The sequence below is a fragment of the Terrapene carolina genome, unplaced genomic scaffold (genome assembly GCF_002925995.2).
Source record: "Terrapene carolina triunguis isolate 2854851 unplaced genomic scaffold, T_m_triunguis-2.0 Scaffold714, whole genome shotgun sequence".
In the NCBI taxonomy this organism is placed as follows: domain Eukaryota; kingdom Metazoa; phylum Chordata; order Testudines; family Emydidae; genus Terrapene; species Terrapene triunguis.
In genome coordinates, this window is record NW_020665065.1 from 3,769,801 (window position 1) to 3,787,713 (window position 17,913).

The 17,913-nt window shown below is 47.9% G+C and overlaps 1 protein-coding gene across 3 annotated transcripts in view; it reads left to right on the forward strand.

The window, feature by feature from the left end:
* The window catches only part of MEGF6 (multiple EGF like domains 6), a 238,803-nt gene that overhangs the window by 200,272 nt on the left and 20,618 nt on the right, over positions 1-17,913 (forward strand). For all 3 annotated transcript variants that reach the window (XM_026659934.2, XM_026659935.2, XM_026659937.2), the window contains 9 exons: positions 1,608-1,736; positions 2,751-2,885; positions 3,272-3,406; positions 8,912-9,037; positions 11,553-11,684; positions 12,739-12,867; positions 13,402-13,533; positions 14,364-14,492; positions 16,949-17,077. In XM_026659934.2, the coding sequence (XP_026515719.1) occupies positions 1,608-1,736; positions 2,751-2,885; positions 3,272-3,406; positions 8,912-9,037; positions 11,553-11,684; positions 12,739-12,867; positions 13,402-13,533; positions 14,364-14,492; positions 16,949-17,077 (1,176 nt within the window). The remainder of the gene's footprint in view (positions 1-1,607; positions 1,737-2,750; positions 2,886-3,271; positions 3,407-8,911; positions 9,038-11,552; positions 11,685-12,738; positions 12,868-13,401; positions 13,534-14,363; positions 14,493-16,948; positions 17,078-17,913) is intronic.

Here is a 17,913-nt window from a genome sequence, read left to right on the forward strand (position 1 = left end):
CTCCTGGTAGCCCTAGTTTAGCAGATCAGTGTTGTCCTTCTTAAGACATAGGGAGCAGTGATGGGCACTGACTCCTAGGCAGATGATTGTCTGGGGGAAAGTTCAGTGGAAGGCAGCAAAAAAAAAAAATGGTATCATGTCATAAGAAATAGAAGTGTTGTGGAAAGGTGTCATGGTTGTCACTGAGATGGAAGTAGACACTGAAGATATTTGAGAATAATCGCTTCCCATCTTCCTGCACAAAAGGGATCAGTTAAGCTGGTGTAGATATTGATTTATTTCTCACCCCGAAGGGTTAAAGTCATGGAGATATAATCTAAAAACATGAAAACGGGGAGTCAGTAAGAAATTCCATCAGAATGACTTCATGAAAATGGTTAGGAGCAGAGGGAATCCATTGCTGGAGAAGACAATTGAAGCAGAGTATATATGAGTTCGAGAGACACCCAGACTTTTTTTCCTTAGGAAGGAGGCAGTTGAGGGGTACAGTGAAAAAGCAGGAAGGTGGGGTTAAGATAAACAATACAGAGCTGGTGAATTGGGCTGGATAGCCTTCCTTCTTCCTAAACTGTCTGATGCTGTTATCAGACGGGAGACGGCTCGTGCTACCTGTACCTCTGCTGGTTGGCACGTTCTGCTGAGGCAGTCTTTTTGGCACATGCTTCTAATATTAAATTCTTCAGCATTACAAAAAACGTGGCAACAGTTTTATTCCTTTAACAGTTCAAATATGATTGTAATTTTTCCCAGGGGCTGGCTTAGTGGTCTAAGTGTCAGGTCTGAAAAAGCTAGACTTCCTGGAACTGCATGTTTGGCTGCCAGCAGGTTTGACTCAGCCCTTCGTCCTTCCAATGTGGAAACAGTGGTGCTAGGTGCCCTGGGGAGTATCTTGGATGCATAGAGGGAGGAAGTACCATGTGATTTGCTGGGTGAGGTCCTGTCTGATCTAGGGGGTCATCAGAAATCACAGGGCCTTTGTTTCCCACTGGCCTTTATTCCTAACCTGGTGCTTCCCAGCTGGTGCCCTGAATGCGGCTGCATTTCAGGGCTTCTGTGCGTTTCTGGTTGCAAAGCACTTTGGGAGCCTTTGCACTGAAAGGTGGCCTGGAGCTGTCAATGGTAATTTGGTGTTTTCTAGTTGTCTGTAGAGGTCTGTCCGTAGTGTGGGTTTATCATCATCCTGTCACACTAGATCAAATCACTCTCCATCAAGTCCAGTATCCCGTCTGTGGTATTTGCTGATTCCTTGAGAGCACCCCAGCACTCCATAATGCACCTAACCTAATAAACAGCCCTGTACATGAGGTGAGAGATGCAAACCCTTTCTGATCCCCACAGCCATTGGATAATGCCCAGAAGAATATGATTTGACTACCCCCTTATTGAGATCTGACCTTGCAGGGAGGCAGACATTATTTTTGGTGACAAAATGATCCTTTCCTTCTTTCACATCCAGGTGCCCTGTAGGACTGTGATAATTTCTTATCATATACAGGCAGTGTTTTTGCAATGGGGTGTTCTTGCCAAGTTCTGTTGTAAGCCCCCACTGACTGACGTGACACTCCTGTGCTGGGTGTTCTTACCAGAGTACATTTTCCCCTTTCTAGGCTGCCCTAAGGGATTCTTTGGGAAACAATGCAGGAAGAAATGCAACTGTGCCAACAGAGGTCGGTGCCATCGAATTTACGGGGCCTGTTTGTGTGACCCTGGACTTTACGGACGATACTGCCATTTAGGTGAGTCTGGCCAGTCGTAAAAGGGTTGGCTGACTGCTGGTGTGCCCCCTGGTGGCTGGGCGTGGCGTAGGTAGCTTTCCTCTTCCAGTACCCACTGCCGATGGTCATGCCGTGGTGTGCTTCTTCTCATGACACTCATGACATGGCCCTCCAGCCAGGTCACATTTTAGTCCCCACCCAGTCCATGTTCTTACCCCCTCTCTGGGTCCCATGGTCCTCATGTCCTTCTCTCAGGGCTTTCAGTTATCCTTCTCCTCTTCTCAGGGGCCTCATGCAGACTCCTTGCAGCTGCCTGTCTGGACTTCTTCCTCTCTGTTTTTCAGGCCCTCTCCCCCCAACCTCTCTAGCTTCACCTTTTCGCGGGGCTGGGACTCTCAGGGCTCTCCTCTGGAATCCCTCAACAAAATCCCTAACTAAAAGTACAACAAACAAACCCAACTTCTGCCCTCCTCGGGCTTGACCTTTCATCCCACTCTGTTCCTCAGCTGAATGCCTCCCAGAGCTCTCTCCTCGGAAGTCCAGATCCTGCTCTTTTATCAGGGCTCACCGCTGCAGCTTGCTCCACCCCGATAGCTGCTCCTTGTCTCTCTCGGTATCTGACCGGACGTCTGTACTCCGGGGAGAATCCCCCAGGCCAGCTATCCCCCTGGGCCGCCTCCTTGACCCTGCCAGTCTCTACAGCCAACAACGGACTGAAACATTCTCTCCTTCTCTACCTGCAGCCCCCTTCTAATCTGGTCTTCCTTTCTTTATAGTCATCACCCAGCTAGGCTTCATGTTTAGGTAGGCCTGGTTCCCACCCTCCAGGTGCAGCCAGGTGAGTGAGTTAGCCTCTGAGGCCCACATTAACCTTTTCAGAGCCAGGTTGAACCCCGTCTAACACTGTTACATCAGACCGATCTTTCTAAGAGTTCCCTTTGGGCAGGGTCTTTGGAGGGTGATAACGATGCTATTGGTTGTCCTCTGCTGTTTGGTTTCCCAAAGCACTTAATGATGCTTTCCCACCACATCTAGCCTGCCCGAAGTGGGCCTATGGGCCCGGGTGCTCCGAAGAATGCCTGTGTGTGCAGCAGAATACCCAGGAGTGTGACAAGAAGGACGGCTCCTGCAGATGCAAACCTGGTTATCATGGCAAAAGGTGTCAGACAAGTGAGTGGTTAGGTGACACGGGCTGTTTAGGGGAGTATTTCCCTAGGCTTTCCTCCCCCCCCGCTCATTAATTTTATTGGGAAAACAAAGAACCACTAAGACTCTCCCCAAGGACATCCTGTTAATTAGAACATGAGCAAGCCCAATTTTCAACCTTGGTCAGCTAAGTTAGGGTGTCTAGTTCCACACACGTTGGATGCCAGTGGAAACTCCCTGAACTTGTGTCCGCAGTCCAGCTAGGTGTGATATGTTAGATCAGTGAGGGGTCTGTTAAAGCTCCACTGCAGAGACCTCGAATCCCTGATACTCAGTTTGGGCTGTGTGTTCTTCCCAGGTCTGTCTGCTAATGCCGAATGCTCTTTCTTTTCAATGACTGTCATTAACAGAGTGTGACTCTGGCTATTACGGTGGTGGCTGCAAGAACAAATGTAGTTGCCCCCTGGGAGTTTCCTGTGACCACGTGAGCGGAGAGTGTCAGAAAGAGTGTCCCGAAGGTTACCATGGGGAGAACTGCGACCAAGGTAAAAACCGCATGTGGAACTGGGCTGCAGAAGGGCCCGTGTTGCGCCAGCACAGATTGTGCATGTGTCATATTCCACTTTTCAGAAGCTCAGTGAGCTTCACTGGCAGGTTCCTCTGATGGTGGCTGAACGCCGCCATTCAGCTTGTTATAGTGTTTCAAAACCATAGGGGGCTAAGGAGGAAATTTCCCAGGTACTGCAGCAACCAACGTGCTCTAAAAACGGAGAGAAATAATAACTGGGCAGGTGGAGTCCAGATATTTTACGCTTTGCAAGGCTGATTCCTCTTGCTATAGCATGACTGCAGTGCTAGGGGTCAATATATGTACGTCTCTATTCTATTGTTCTAAAGGTTACAGAGGCGTTAATGACACACGTAATAATTTCTAAGCAGGCTGTAGACACAGGGTAGATTTTTCGAAAGCGCCTACGTGACTTGGAAGCCTAAGTCTCATTGGAAGTACAATATAACTGGCTTCCAAATAAGTGCCAAATTATTTAAAACACCAGTTTTAATACATCGATACATTGACAGAGGCATTTACAGCACTTTACATTGAGGGTGGCATATTCCATTGCAAAATACTTATTAGACAAATAAAGGACACAGACTCCGTACGAGGGTTGGTGTGAATGGTTTATTTCTAGGCAGGCACTTCTTTGAAATGAAGCTGTTCCTGTGTGGCTTCTGGCCTAAATTCTCAAAAGCCCCTACTGGTGTCGTTGGGTACCTCTGGTTTTGGATTCCCAATGTGGGACACTGTAAAGGGACCTGATTTGGCTTCTTTCAGATATTTCAAGTTGGGCATCCGCAGTCACTAGTCCCTTTGAAAATGTTGCCCTCCGTATGGCTGTTCGGTGACTGGCCGTGGTACCGTGGCAACAGTTTGTCTGTTAGTTCTCCAAGGATGAGCCCTGATTTGTCTCCTCTCAAGTTCACTGAAGGGCTTATGAATTTCAGAAATGAATTGGGACAAAATTCTTCTATGTCCCAACTTCCAGTGCACACATACCACCTTCTTGCACACTTCTCTTTGTTAGGCCAAATATCTTTCCAGGGTGCCTGCAGTGCCCTGTGCCAGCTGCTGCCTATGCTGAGTCTGAACATCTGTAGTGGTCAATTTAAGCTTCCTCTCCCTATAGTAGCGAAGCCAGAAGAAGGGACAGCAAGAACTACTTTTACAACCCTCCAGCCTTCCCACCCCACTACAGCAGATCAAATGAGCTGAAACTGAAATGGCTTTAGATGATAAGAACAGCCAGGGGGCTGTATCCAAGGAGTGCAGTTTTTTAAAGTGTGGAGGGAGACATTTTTTAATAATGATTCTTAATCAGAGCAGGAGGAAAAGGCCTCACTTTATCCTGCCGTTTGGCCGCCTCGGCTTTTGTAGATGAAGATGATATTTAGCGGCGTTTTCTTCTTATTCCTTTGACATCTGTTCATTTTCAGGCATTCCATCCCTGGCAGAATGGAGTCAGAGTCTCCTTTCTGCGTTTTATTCCACATTAAAGCTTTTTTTTGATCTGCAAGAGGGAAAGAAAATCTTATATTTCAGTGGTCTTAAAATTTAACCTGCTGCCCCCATATGATCCTGTTATCAGCTTTCTGCTCTTCAGAGAAGAGGGCCAGCCTGGCAACTGGGATACGTGGCTGAACCTCCCAGGTAACTGTGGTGCAGTGCTCAGACTCTAAGAGCTCCCTGGCTTTGTTAGTTCATGGCAGATGTGCATGTTCGATTTTCTTGCAGTGAAACTCGCATAGGTTAATGTGAAAAGGCAGTAAAAGAACTGTTGGGGTGAGGTTTGAGGGGATGATTAACCAGGAAACATGACTGCAACAGAACTTGGAAAATAGCACTTTGGTCCAGCCTCCAATTTGGCCCACGGATCAAAAAGCATCATCCCCTTTTGTGTGGCTGTGTTGTTCTGTGGCGCATTAATTATTGTTATTACGTGTTTCTGACATTGGGGCCTATGGGCCAGCCCAGGGAGGGGCCCCAGTGTGCTGTTCAGACAGTCCCTGCCCTGAAGCGCTTCAGTCAGAGGAGACAAGACAGACACGGGGTGGGGGAAGGGCTATAACACACCAACACAGTGACCTGTGTGATAGCAGCATGTGACATGTTCACTCCTCAGTTCTTGGTCCATGGGGATGCTGAGGGGAGGAGTGGCCCCATCTGGGCCCCATTTTGTCTCCTCTAACCTTAGTGCCAACTGCTTGGATCTGGTAGGAAATAGCCAAGTGCTGTCATCTTCAGACAGAGAAAGGAAAAAACCCACAGCATAAAAACACTTGCTGCTGCTCAGCGTCCAAATTCTGACTGTAACCACCGATGGGTTTTAGGTTTGGCTTGGATCTCACACCCAGGCACTTCATCCACACCCCATTCAGCAGATACAAATGTTAGTGTAATTTAGTAGCATGTGCTTATGCTGAATAACAGCACAGAAAAAGTAGCCCATTCATCTTACTGGTGAAGGCGAAAGCTATAGATTTTCACCAAAATATTCCAGTAGAGCAAGTCAAAGGGTTTGCTTTTATATCTGTTCTACATCCCTGGGGCAAATGACAGCAAATAATCGATCTCGATCAGCTTTGGCTCTGTGCCTGCAACCCATGCTCTCTGCTGACATGAAAACACTCTTAGCAACAAGATCTGTGGCTTAATTTTGTGTTTGAATAATACAGTGCTGCAAAAAGGAGACGGGGAAATAAGAAATACCCCGAACCCCCGCACTCTTTTGCCTGATTTTTTTTTTAGTTTTTTTTTTTGAGGTTCGTAAGAGTTCTTCTCTCCTTTTTTTTCCTCCAAAATTTTTTTCATTGTCATGTGCTTCCTGGTACTATCCAGGTGTCTAATTGGCTGTGCCAAAATACAGTGAGAAAGTTGTTTGTGTGGGGTTAATTTAGTTCTGACTGTAGGCAGGAGGTGCTCAAAATCTTAAGCCCCTTCTTGTCAGATTTCTAGACCAGAAACTTGGGATAAACCCTGGAGATGAGCACACCTCAAATCACATCCAAACTTTGCAGCTGGCACCCTTTTGTGGTAAAAGTCTGATCTTTGGGTTTCACATCTGTGCTGAACTGCTGAGGCCTGTGAGGATTGTCCAACACTGTCTGAAAGTTAGATTCATGCTTGTGTCTCCCATCATGGCCAATGTTATGCCCATAGGACTGACCAAATGGTAATGCAACTGATTTTTCTTAGTGATTCTTCCCATGCCAATCAGGGATTATTCTCCTGCAGTTCTTTCCCTCTTTCTCCGATATGCTGCCTTCCTTGCCAAATCTACGAGAGTTTCAGGAATGTGCCAGAGGACATGCAGGAAACCTTTGCAAAGTTTGTGCTTCACTACAGAGTTCCTAGCTTCCAATCACCTGGGAAGCAGGGGTCCTTCCTAAGGTCACTGGTAGTCTCAGATCTTCCATATGGCAGAGAACTGTGCTGCCTCTGGAGCCACTGAGCTAGTTCAGAGGTTGGAAATTTCAATCAGGAGATGCTTTTTTAAAGAATAAGAACGGACCTAAGGTCCTCAGGGAAGAGTCACAGGAAATAACACAAATATTTTTATAGAAATAATAGGCTCTTGACTCTTGTTTGGATCTGGAAACTATTAAAGAGCAAAGACAAGCATCTGCCACCAATTAGCAAAGAAGAGAAACATCAGAAAACTCTGCAGTGTTGCTTTAAATCTCTGAACTGGTGTGGGTTTTTTCCCCCACCATCTTTTGTGAATGTCAGTGTGTTTCACTACCTGAATCGTATGAAACGCTGGGGCATATGAACCAAAACATTCCAAGCATGGAGTGCTCCTCAGAGATTCCAATAGGATTTAAGGATCTTTAACTTTGAGGCACTTGGTCTATGTGGGACTTAATTACTAAACCAGATCGTTCGGCAAAAAAACAAAATCTGGCTTTCACAAATCATCCTCGCACAGTGAGCTAAGGAAGTGAAAATGTGCGTTCCTCTTGTGCATGATAATTCTCTTTCTCTCGCTTTGCATTAAATTATCCATTGTCGACAGTGCTGATTCATAAAAATTGGACTCCGTAATGTCTGAGAACTTTGGTCTCAGCCTTTGATGTGTTTTTTTGGACATCAGGTTATGCAATGATTTGGAAGAGTAGAGGTTTGACTCATTTGAAAATAGTGTTCTGGCATGTAAGTGTGTGCACAGCTGCCCTCTAGTGGATGGGAGGTCAGATGTGCTGAGGTGTTGAAAGCCACTCCTGTAACTCAAGTGGGTGAGGCATGCAGTTATGAAGGTTCTTAGGGCTATTCCTCATGACACTTGCATGGGGTTAACTGACGTCAGTGGTGTCTGTGTGCCAATATGTGTCCATTTTATGTGTGACTCAGTATAGGCATGGGAGCTTCTTGCACGGCCTTTGCCCTCCTATTGTATCCTGCAGCAATATCATCATGTTGAATTGAGGCCGTCGCAATCATTTTGATGGCAAGAGACTGACATGACAAATGAATGGTTGCGACTTCTCCACACATTGTATAGTTAAGGCATGAGATCCCTGACCCAAACAGAAATATCCTCCTTAATTGTTAAGGGAACCCAGGAAAAATTAGCCATGTGAACATCCCTTCCCACCCTCCCTTAGTTTATGGTGTTTTTGTTTTGTTTTTTGTTTAGCTTCACTGAACATTAAGATTTAGCCATAGATAAATTTGACAGACATTTGATTGGTCGGATTACAGAAACAAGATCCCAGAAGATGGGTCAGTTGCGTTTCAGTACAAGGGAACCACTGACATGAGGTCCTTAGTTGTTCCATGCCAGGAAGGAATGCGGGCTGGTTTACAGACAATGCCCAGTCTTGGTGGAAACATACTAAAAAAGATGCTAAAATCTGGCAGCTCCTGCCTGTGGATGAATGCAGTTTCACAATGGAGCATATTCGTGCTCTGGGTGTGCCTATGATAAGGACACTTTGCAGGCAACAAACCATAGGCAGCAGGGGAGGGCGGTTTGGCCTCAAATGCTAGTTACTGAACACGTGAGCTATACAGTGAAAGGGCAGGCACTCATTTCAAATAGAAAAACAGTGTGGTGCTGTGAAATTTCTGAGCTGCCTCCTTGTCAGGGACCTCTCCCTGGGGACATGGTGGGTAGGGTGAGGTCTGGAGCGGGGAGGAGGGCATGATGGCTTGGGTCAATAGCAGCCACATGCACACCCCACTAAGACATACTCCTTCTACAGCATGGAGCGCGTAGGCGGCAGTGTCTGGTCCTGTGTTCACGCCACCCTCCCCAGCTCCTCAGCAATATACAGTGCAGTTATGTTCCTTTCCACTGGAGGGGGGCCATTTTCCCTCTCCCTTTCTGACACATGCACCGGGAAGAAGCCATAATGTGACCCACAGAGTCAGGGAAGAGGTATCTCCTTCGTGGTGACGTGAGGGATCTGAGCTGTGATTGGCTGAAAGTCTTCTCTTGGAAAACGTGTCATAGTGAAGTGTGATTTCTCCTCCATTATTTTAACCGTAGAGTGCCCAGAAGGGACATTTGGAGTTAACTGTTTACAATCCTGTTCCTGTGGCAGCTCCCCCTGCGACCGGCTCACTGGGACGTGCATCTGTTTGCCGGGTAGAACAGGACTTGACTGTGGCCGAGGTGAGAAGGCAAGAGATGTGGGTGGGGATGGTGGTGGGGGGACATAAACTGTCCATTTGGGTTTTTCCTTTTCTTTTGTTAAATTTAAAGAGGTTTTACAAACCTCCTGCAAATAGATTGTGTGGAAGTAAAAACAAAAAAAAAATGGCAGCATTATTTTTGTGTACAAGACTCTGACAATAAAATCAGCTAGTTGGGGTCCATTGTCCAAGCTGAATGAAGTGTAAGCAAGTGATAAATGGCATGAGGAATGAGACGTGAATTGGAATTGCCAATTGTTGCGGTCTAAGGAATTTTTCTTTACAGATGTATACATTTTTTTATCATCCTCACCATGCCCGTTTAATGACTGGAAGACCAGAGATCCCTAAATAAAAAAGCTAGCTACGACAGCTGGAAGCTATTAGTCATATTGAAATATCTTCGTTCTAATAGCTTGACTGAGCAATATAAGACACACAGGTACGGCACTTAATAGTTCCCCCCAGCCATTGGAGGGGCTTGGTATCGCTTTAACAAGGAGACTTGACTCAGCTTTAGCACTTCTCAGCTTCCTGGCTCCTTTTTGGAACTAAATGCAAATCTTAGGAATGCTGAGCAAGATCTCTGTCTAGCAATGTGAAACCATCTTGCCTGAATGCAGACCACCTGCTTGAGCAGGTCAGAACTCACTAATTTTAAGATCAAGCAACAAGAAACACACTGGAAAGCGTTTTGGCTAGCACAGGTTGAAGAATTACGTGCTTGCATAAAGCAGGCAAGAAAGCAAACCTATCTCAATGCACAGCAAAAGCAAGTGGTTCGTTCGCTCTTACAATTTTAGGATGCCATTGTGGGGAGCGCTGAGCACCATCTGTTCCCATTGAACCCTGTGAGAACGGATGGAAAGCAGCGTCATGCAGAAGGCATGCAGGATCAGGCCCTTTTTTAGTGTCCGTAAGCGGCTGGCCTGCTTTGCTGTGTGTCCATCACACATTTGATGCTGTGCTTCAGCTGCACCAGCGGCCTGCATGCACAGTCAGTGCATTGTGAGTGTTCAGCTCCTTACTCAGAAGATGCTTTACGATACCTAGAGACTCCAAGGTGCTAGAGAAAACGTAGTTCAGCCTATTCGACCTTAGTAACTCTGGCTGGAATTTTGCATCACTATAAATCCCCAGGCACTGGATGAATTGTTCTTTCTGAAGCAGCCCTCTTTGAAACTCCCAGCAATGTGGCTTTGGTGAAGAGCTGGTGGGTTAGGGCTTGTGCACACAAAATGTCATTTTTCATCTAGAATATCAGAAGAAAAACAAGCAAAACAGGTAAAGAAAACAAACAGAACCGGCTAATACATGTAACAAGCAAAGTGGATTCAGAAAACCGGCTCAGGAATGAATAGCATTTGCTGTGGAGGAGGCAGCATTGCTGAGTTTGTAGAGACAATGTACCTCATTTCACTCCCGGTATGAAACGGTGCGACAGAGAGAACTTTTTGGCTGGTAAGGGAACAGCATTGCAGACAGACAGGAGTGGTGCAGAATGATGGCATTCGTAGAGACTCTGTTGCGTTGTCATAAAGATAACTGGCCCCAGCAGCTGGGATGCGTGTAGTCCGTCCCGCAGCTCCGCACACTGAGAGAGAGGAAATTCAGATCACGAGAGCACAAGCCTCACTTAAGTCATAAAGAAACCATAAAATAAACCTGTCTCTTTAGTTCCTTTTAAATGGCTTTGTGGCGAGGTGCCCAGGGCTTGCAGGCACCCCAAGGCTGTAATATTTGAAAGAATGCTCTTGAATCGAAGAAACAGATTTCCCAGCTCATTCAGCGTTACATTCACGTTGTTCAGACTCCTGGAAAGATTGCCTGGTGGGGGAAGAAAAGGCTTGTTAAGTTTAACTATGTGACTTCAGTGCTGCCTTTCTAATGTCATTAGCTTCCCTCTCTTCCCTGGAGTAGGGCCCGGGGACCCAGAAAGTAAGGGGAAAAAGCTTAATTCAAAGTAAATAACAATAAAACTCCCTGGAGAAAGTAAACAGGATGAATACTTTCTCTGAAAGCATTTGCATGAGGGTGGGGTTCTGTCCGGGAATGTGGGCTGGTGGGGGCGGGGGGAGGAGAAAACAGATTTGAAAACTCATTAGTGCTTTTTACGGCATCTTTTGTTCGTGGCATTTGCTTTTCCTGTCCCCAGGCCCTGATGTGGGAGCAGCAGTAACAGAAGGGGGAGGAAGGTGTAGAGTGGGCAGCATGGTGGTCTTCAGCCACTTTCTAGTGGACCGGTGTCCGCATTGCCATTGGTACTAATTGCCACTTTATTAGTATTCTCAGCAGAATGGGGCCCACCAAGGGGTGGCCTCTCCAAGGCGGGGTTGTGTCCACTGGCTGCACAGAAGCCTGCCCTCTCCCTGCCCTTAGCACACCGGCTCTGTGGATAAAGGGAGCTGTGGAGCTGGCACCTTTCCCCAGCACTAACTGCCCTTTGGAATAATGAGTGGAAATTCCTCTGGCATCCGTCTCTGTCTGTCCTTCAGCTTGCCCCGCTGGCCGCTGGGGAGTGGGCTGCCAGGAGATCTGCCTGGAGTGTGAGAACGACGCCAGCTGTGACCCGGCCACGGGTGCCTGCCTGTGTCCACCTGGATACGTTGGCGGCCGCTGCCAGGATGGTAAGTGGGGCCATTGAAGGCTGGATTTGTTCTGTCTCGGTGAATGCGCGTGGGTGGTGATAACTAGGATTCCTACAGGCGAGGCCTGGAGTATCCTACTTAGTGATCTGAGCCTATGGTTATCTGTCACCACTGGGCTAAACAAGAAACGGCGCTTAGCATTGTACATCCTGGAGTGCCATGCATTAGCTGGTATCCTCGCAACTCCTAGGAGCTACCACGGGTCCCTTTTATAGGGAATATGTCTACGCTAGGGGGACTATACCAGCGTTGCTGTGGTGCCGTAACCCCATAGTGGAGGTGCAGCCTACAGCGCCAGAAGGGTTTTTTCTGTTGGTGTAGGAACACCGCCTCCCCAGGTGACGGTAGCTTCCGTCGACAGAGCTGGGGGTGAGGTCGGCATAGCTACGCCGGCCAGGGCTGTGCATTTCTCACACCCCCTAACTGCAGGGGCGCTGGGACCATTTTTACAAGCGGGGGCTGAGAGCCATTGAACCAAAGTGGAAACCCCGTATATGATGGAAACCACTTCAAGCCAGGGGGTGCAGCAACGCCCTCCCCATCCGCACCTTTAGTTCCAGCACCTGTGGCTGACCGCCGTCACTCTGTTGACCTACATTTTAAACGTAGCCTAGGCCTGGGAAAGCAAGGCACCAAGAGGTGGTGCAGCTGGCCCAGAGTCACACAGCGAGTCAGTTCCTGGGTCCCAGTGCTCTGCTCAGACAGTCCCTCCGGGATCTGGCAGTGGTATGGAGCTAAAGTCTAGCTGCTCGCAGGCAAGTGGCTTAATCCTCCTCCTTGTCCGACGTACGGAAGGAAGCAGTAATGCCAGAAGGAATGCAGCCCCTCAGTGTGGGTTCCTGGACCTGGCCAGCCCAGGCGGGAGCATCTGAGCTCAGACAAGCAGGGTTTTTAAAGCATGTGGCTGATGGCCCTGCTCTAGAGCCACGCTGGAAATCGGGGTGTGTAACACCACACGCTGCCTATCAAAAATGTAACTACCGCACCGTTGCTATAGCAGCAGTTTGCTCTTAATATCTCTCTTCCCTTGCAGTGTGTCCAGCTGGCTGGTTTGGGCCAGGCTGCCAGATGAGATGTAGCTGTGGGAATGATGGGCACTGTCACCCGGTGACAGGGAAATGTAGCTGTGCTCCTGGCTGGACTGGGGATAACTGCAGGAGAGGTACGGTACCCTTTGTGTGGCGTGGACATGGTGTAGAGGGTACCTCTCCTCGGTGTATGTTCGCTTTCATCTGTCTCCCCGTTCTGTCTCTCACAGCCTCTGCCTACCTGCCTTCCCCCACCCCTTCCGTGTTCTTTGTGGGGATTCAGTCTGTACAAAATGCAGTGGTACCCTGTGTTACCTTATCACCTACTATCAGAGGGGTAGCCGTGTTAGTCTGTATCCACAAAAACAACGAGGAGTTGCATCTGAAGAAGTGAGTTTTTTACCCACGAAAGCTGATGGCCAAATAAACCTGTTAGCCTTTAAGGTGGCACTGGACTCCTCGTTGTTCTTATCACCTAGTTTCTTTCCATTGACCTGGCCTGAGGAGTGCTGGCTGCGTTCCTCTTTCTCTCTGTCCACATGAGCCGTGCCCATTGATGGAAGCCACGCACAGGCAGCGGAGAGAAGAAAAGCCCCCTCTCCCCTGTGTCTTTGCCCAGCTGAGCAAAGGGCACTGCCACTCAGGGCGAGGTCTCTCCTCTGTTTCAGCCTGTGACGCTGGCCACTGGGGCCCCGATTGTGCTAACACTTGCAACTGCAGCAACAGTGACGGCAGCTGCAATATGAGGACAGGACAGTGCATTTGTGAAGCTGGCTCCACGGGACTCCATTGTGATCAGAGTGAGTGTTGTCAGCAGGCTGGTCTCACCTTTGGTCTAGCCAAGCTGAACTCTGTTAGCTTTTATGGTAGGAAAAGGTGCTGGCCTGGCAGCCCTGCTGAGTGAAGACCTCTGCTTACCCACAATGGTTAAAGCGCAGGTAGCAGCAGGGCCAGCTTCCCCCATAATGGCACATCTGTTGGGGGTGGGGCTGGTTCTTTTCCCATGCCCGGTCTCTTTGCTGATACAGTAGAACACCAGAGTTACGAACTGACCGGTTAACCACATCCCTCACTTGGAACCAGAAGTACGTGATCAGGCAGCAGAGACAAAAAGAAAAAAGCAAGTACTGTACAGTCCTCTGTTAAATGTAAACTGCTAAAAAAAAAAAAAAAGAGGGAGAAAGTTTAAAAAAAAAAAAAGATTTGACAAGGTAAGGAAACTGCGTCTGTGCTTGTTTCATTTAAATTAAGATGGTTAAAGCAGCATTTTTCTTCTGCACAGTAAAGTTTCAAAGCTGTATTAAGTCAATGTTCAGTTGTGAACTTTTGAAAGAACAACCATAACATTTTATTCAGAGTTATGAACAACCTCCATTCCCAAGGTGTTCGTAACACTGAGGTTCTACTGTATTACCAATGAGTGCCAGTTGTGAGTGGTATTTTGGTGACATGGATCTGTTCCCTAAGAGACCACCAGTCCACTCCAAACAACCAGCCGTCAGATAGCGCTACTTTCATTCACTGCTGCCCTCACTCGGCAGGGTGTGAACCAGCGGCCCCACGTAGCCCCTTAAAGTGACTCTGATTGGAAGGACGCTCTGGTCAACGTTGGTTGCCTTGTATTTGCTAGAGTGTCCAGAAGGATGGTTTGGGCTAAGCTGCCGACACCGGTGTCAGTGCGACAATGGAGCCGTCTGTGACCATGTCAGTGGGGCGTGCACTTGCAGCCCTGGCTGGAGCGGGACGTTCTGTGAGCGTGGTGAGTACCCTGGTTTTGCTCCTTTAGGAGAGCTAAGGAACCAGTCGTGTCTAATGGAGTCTCCATGTCACAGGACCTCCTACTGGCAAGAAGCACCCAGCAGGACTGTGGGGAATATTGCACAGTCCCAAGCTGGCCCCGAAGTTTAATTCTGGAGATAGCAGGTTCATACAAACAAGTGAATGATGGTGCATGTAAACAAGGAGCCTCCCTGTTGGCACATGCATGTGGGTATGTTCTGGCAGCATGAAGGCTATCTGATTTTGCATGGTGCGTGCATTTGAAAAGGGTAGCTCTGCACTTCCTGGTTCCCACTGAGATTGAAAGAGCCAACAAAAGGCTGCTCTCACCTTATCTCCAACCTGGTCAGATGCAAGAAACACCAGCAATCTCACAGCAAGGTATCCCACTCCACACGGGTTGGGTACTTTGGCAAAGCTCCCAAGCTTTGGGGTATTTATCCAAATCGAGCTGATGAACGTTTGGAGAGTCCCATCTTCAGCTGTAAGTGCCTTGAGGCAGGGACGATCTTTGTCATGATGTGCTTGTACAATGAGATCCCCATCCTTGGTAAGGGCCTTTAAGCTACCTCAATACTGATAGCCCATTACTGGTCCAAAGCTTCTAATTATGGAGGCTAAACCCCACAGCCTTAATGTCCATCGATGTATTTGTAAAACAATTCACTAACCAAAAGCATCTGCAGTTTGGAACAGTCCTCTGAGATTTGCCAAAGATTCAGACTGACACCAGCATGTTTGTCTGTTCCCAAGGGCCTGAGCCTTAATCAGGGAGATCACCGAGGGCGCAGATAATCCCCACGCACCACTTTTCCTCTTAGTCAGAAACCTGGGCCAGTTTTGCTTTTCCAGAATGCCCCTGGTTTCACGCCTCGCAAACAGCCATCTGCAACAAGCACAATAACGTGTGTTTTAGACGATGAAAACCAAATAAGTAAAAAACTCCCTCCCGAGCTGAGTGAGACCTTGAAAAGGCCATTTCAGTTCAGAGCAGGCTTTTGCTGTACAGCTTTAAGCCCCATGGTTTTACGGTGGATACTGCAACAGACCCCCCCTTAGCGATGGCTAGAGGACAGCCCACTCGCACTACGAAGGGGAACACCAAGAGCTGGCAGCCGCTTTGACGACAGATTTAGGCCAGGGGTGCGGGACGGGAAGGAGGTGAGTGCTTTTTTGGGCACTGAGTCTGCCAGCAGCCACACCGCCTTGGAAGGCACAAGGGGAGCCCATTTCAAAGCCAAAGGGAAGAGACCATTAGGCCCTGAGACGAGCGCTTGGCTATGTTCTCACACGATTGGAGCCGTGAATGCACAGGAGAAAGGTTGAAGGAGGATATGTACAGTTTTTATGGGACAGGAAATGTATCTCACCAATGAACCATGAAGTGAGTTCTCACTACACAGGTGGGATAAACCACAGCACTGAATATGCAGGAACAAATATTCCGCCAGTCTTCCAGCCCAGTTTGTAATATGTCAATATAGAGTTTTACAGTATTGTTAACAGCTGCCAACCAAGGATCTCCAATCAGGTTATAAACATGAATGAATGAAGCCTCACCCACTGCAAGTATTAGGGCTTGTCTACACAAACACTTAGTTTGCAACACATGCAGTGTGAATCTGCCCTGTGCTAGCCTGCCATACATTATTCCCATGTGGACCCTGCTGATGCACACTAACAGTTCCTTCCTGCGCTTTGATCTACACCATTGCAAAGTGGGGTAGATAAAGTACGCTAGCGAACTGTTCTTGCCCTTCAGCAGAGTCCACACAGATCACTAGTGCACAGCAGGCGAGGGCGTGGTAGATCCACATCCCCGCTTGCTGTGGACTAAGTGCTTGTGTAGACAAGCCCACGGTATGCGTCGTATGTCAATAGGGAAATGGAGGCACAGAGAGGATAAATGACTTCTCCGAGATCTGAGGGTGAAATTCACCCCTGTGCAAAGAGCTAGCACCAGATCCTCGCAACAAGACAAGTGGTAAATAGTCTTTGCATGGCTCACCCGCAGTTAGTGAGCTAGAGTGGGGAACAGAACCCAGAAATCTGGACTCCTGGTCGTCTGCTTTAACCTGTCAACACCGCTTCGTTCTCAGATACTGTATTGGTTAGTATAGTTCTGTTACTATAGAAAAATAAACTTGTTTGATGGGACAATCTGGGGCATTAACACAGGTGTGTCGAATAACCAGCCCTTGCCTTCCCGGGGTTGTGGCTCTCCTATTGCAGTACCCTGCAGTTCCAAGTTTGAATCCTGTCATGGTGCAAGGGTGTAACAATTTTTTTTTGCGAAGTTCCTACAAATCCACTAGCAAAGCACTTTATTAGAAGAATGAGTTATTGTGTAGTGTCCCTCTCTCCTTGGGAGATTTCCAGCCCTCTGCACACACCGATGTTTATACAAACATTTCTGGGCTTTTTCTGTTTTCCCAGCCTGTCCCGATGGATTTTATGGCCTGGAGTGTCAGAAAACCTGCACATGTCTGAATGGAGCTCGCTGTGATCATGTGACAGGGCGCTGCATCTGTCCCGCCGGCTGGATTGGCCTTCACTGTAACCAGAGTAGGTTCTGAGGTTCTACCATTAAATCTGTCCCAATAGAGGATTCCCATTGGCAGGCTACTGGTGCCTTTGAAGGTGAATTTGGTCAGAGACGGCTTGCAGTCGATCATACAGTATCCTTGTTTCTCCGTCTTGGCACGTGATCCAAAGAGATTGGTGTTTGCATCTCTTTTGCTGCTTATTCCCACCTCTGCTGCTTTCATGACACGGAAGGGAGTGTGACGTCAGGGAGGGAGTAAGCAGCAGGAGTGGATGGATGCTGATTGAGGAGTTAAACCCTGGGTGGCACTCCTGTCGAATGATACTACATGAGACCGGGAGCCCTTGAAAAGGGATGTACCAGGTACATGGATCAGCTTTGAAGGTGGGTTTTACCCTTCCATCCAGAAGAACACCGAGTAATTACAGCCCATGGGCCAGATCTCAGCTGGTGTAAATCAGCATAACTTCACTGAAGTCAGTGAACCTGCTCTGATTTGCACCCGCTGAGGATCTGGCTCTACTTATAGGAATCCCATATCCAGTTGAAACTGCTGTGGAAGCTTAGATTGGCTAAAGGTAATTACTCCACCTGGATTTTGTCCAGGATGAAATTGTCCCTCTAGTGAATATTTTTCAAAGCTTTTCATGAGGTGCCAGCCGCTCTTTAAGAGCTTGTGCTAGTGAAACAAACATCAGGGAGGGGGGAGGAAAGGCTTCTTTCCTGTGTGACACACAAAGCTTTGCTGTTGCCTTCACATTGGTCTGAAGAGTCAATGCAATTGCTTGTGCCAAAATAATCAAAGATCCTGCTAAAGTCTTGCAATAATGAAATCCTTCATTCTCAGAGCACTGCT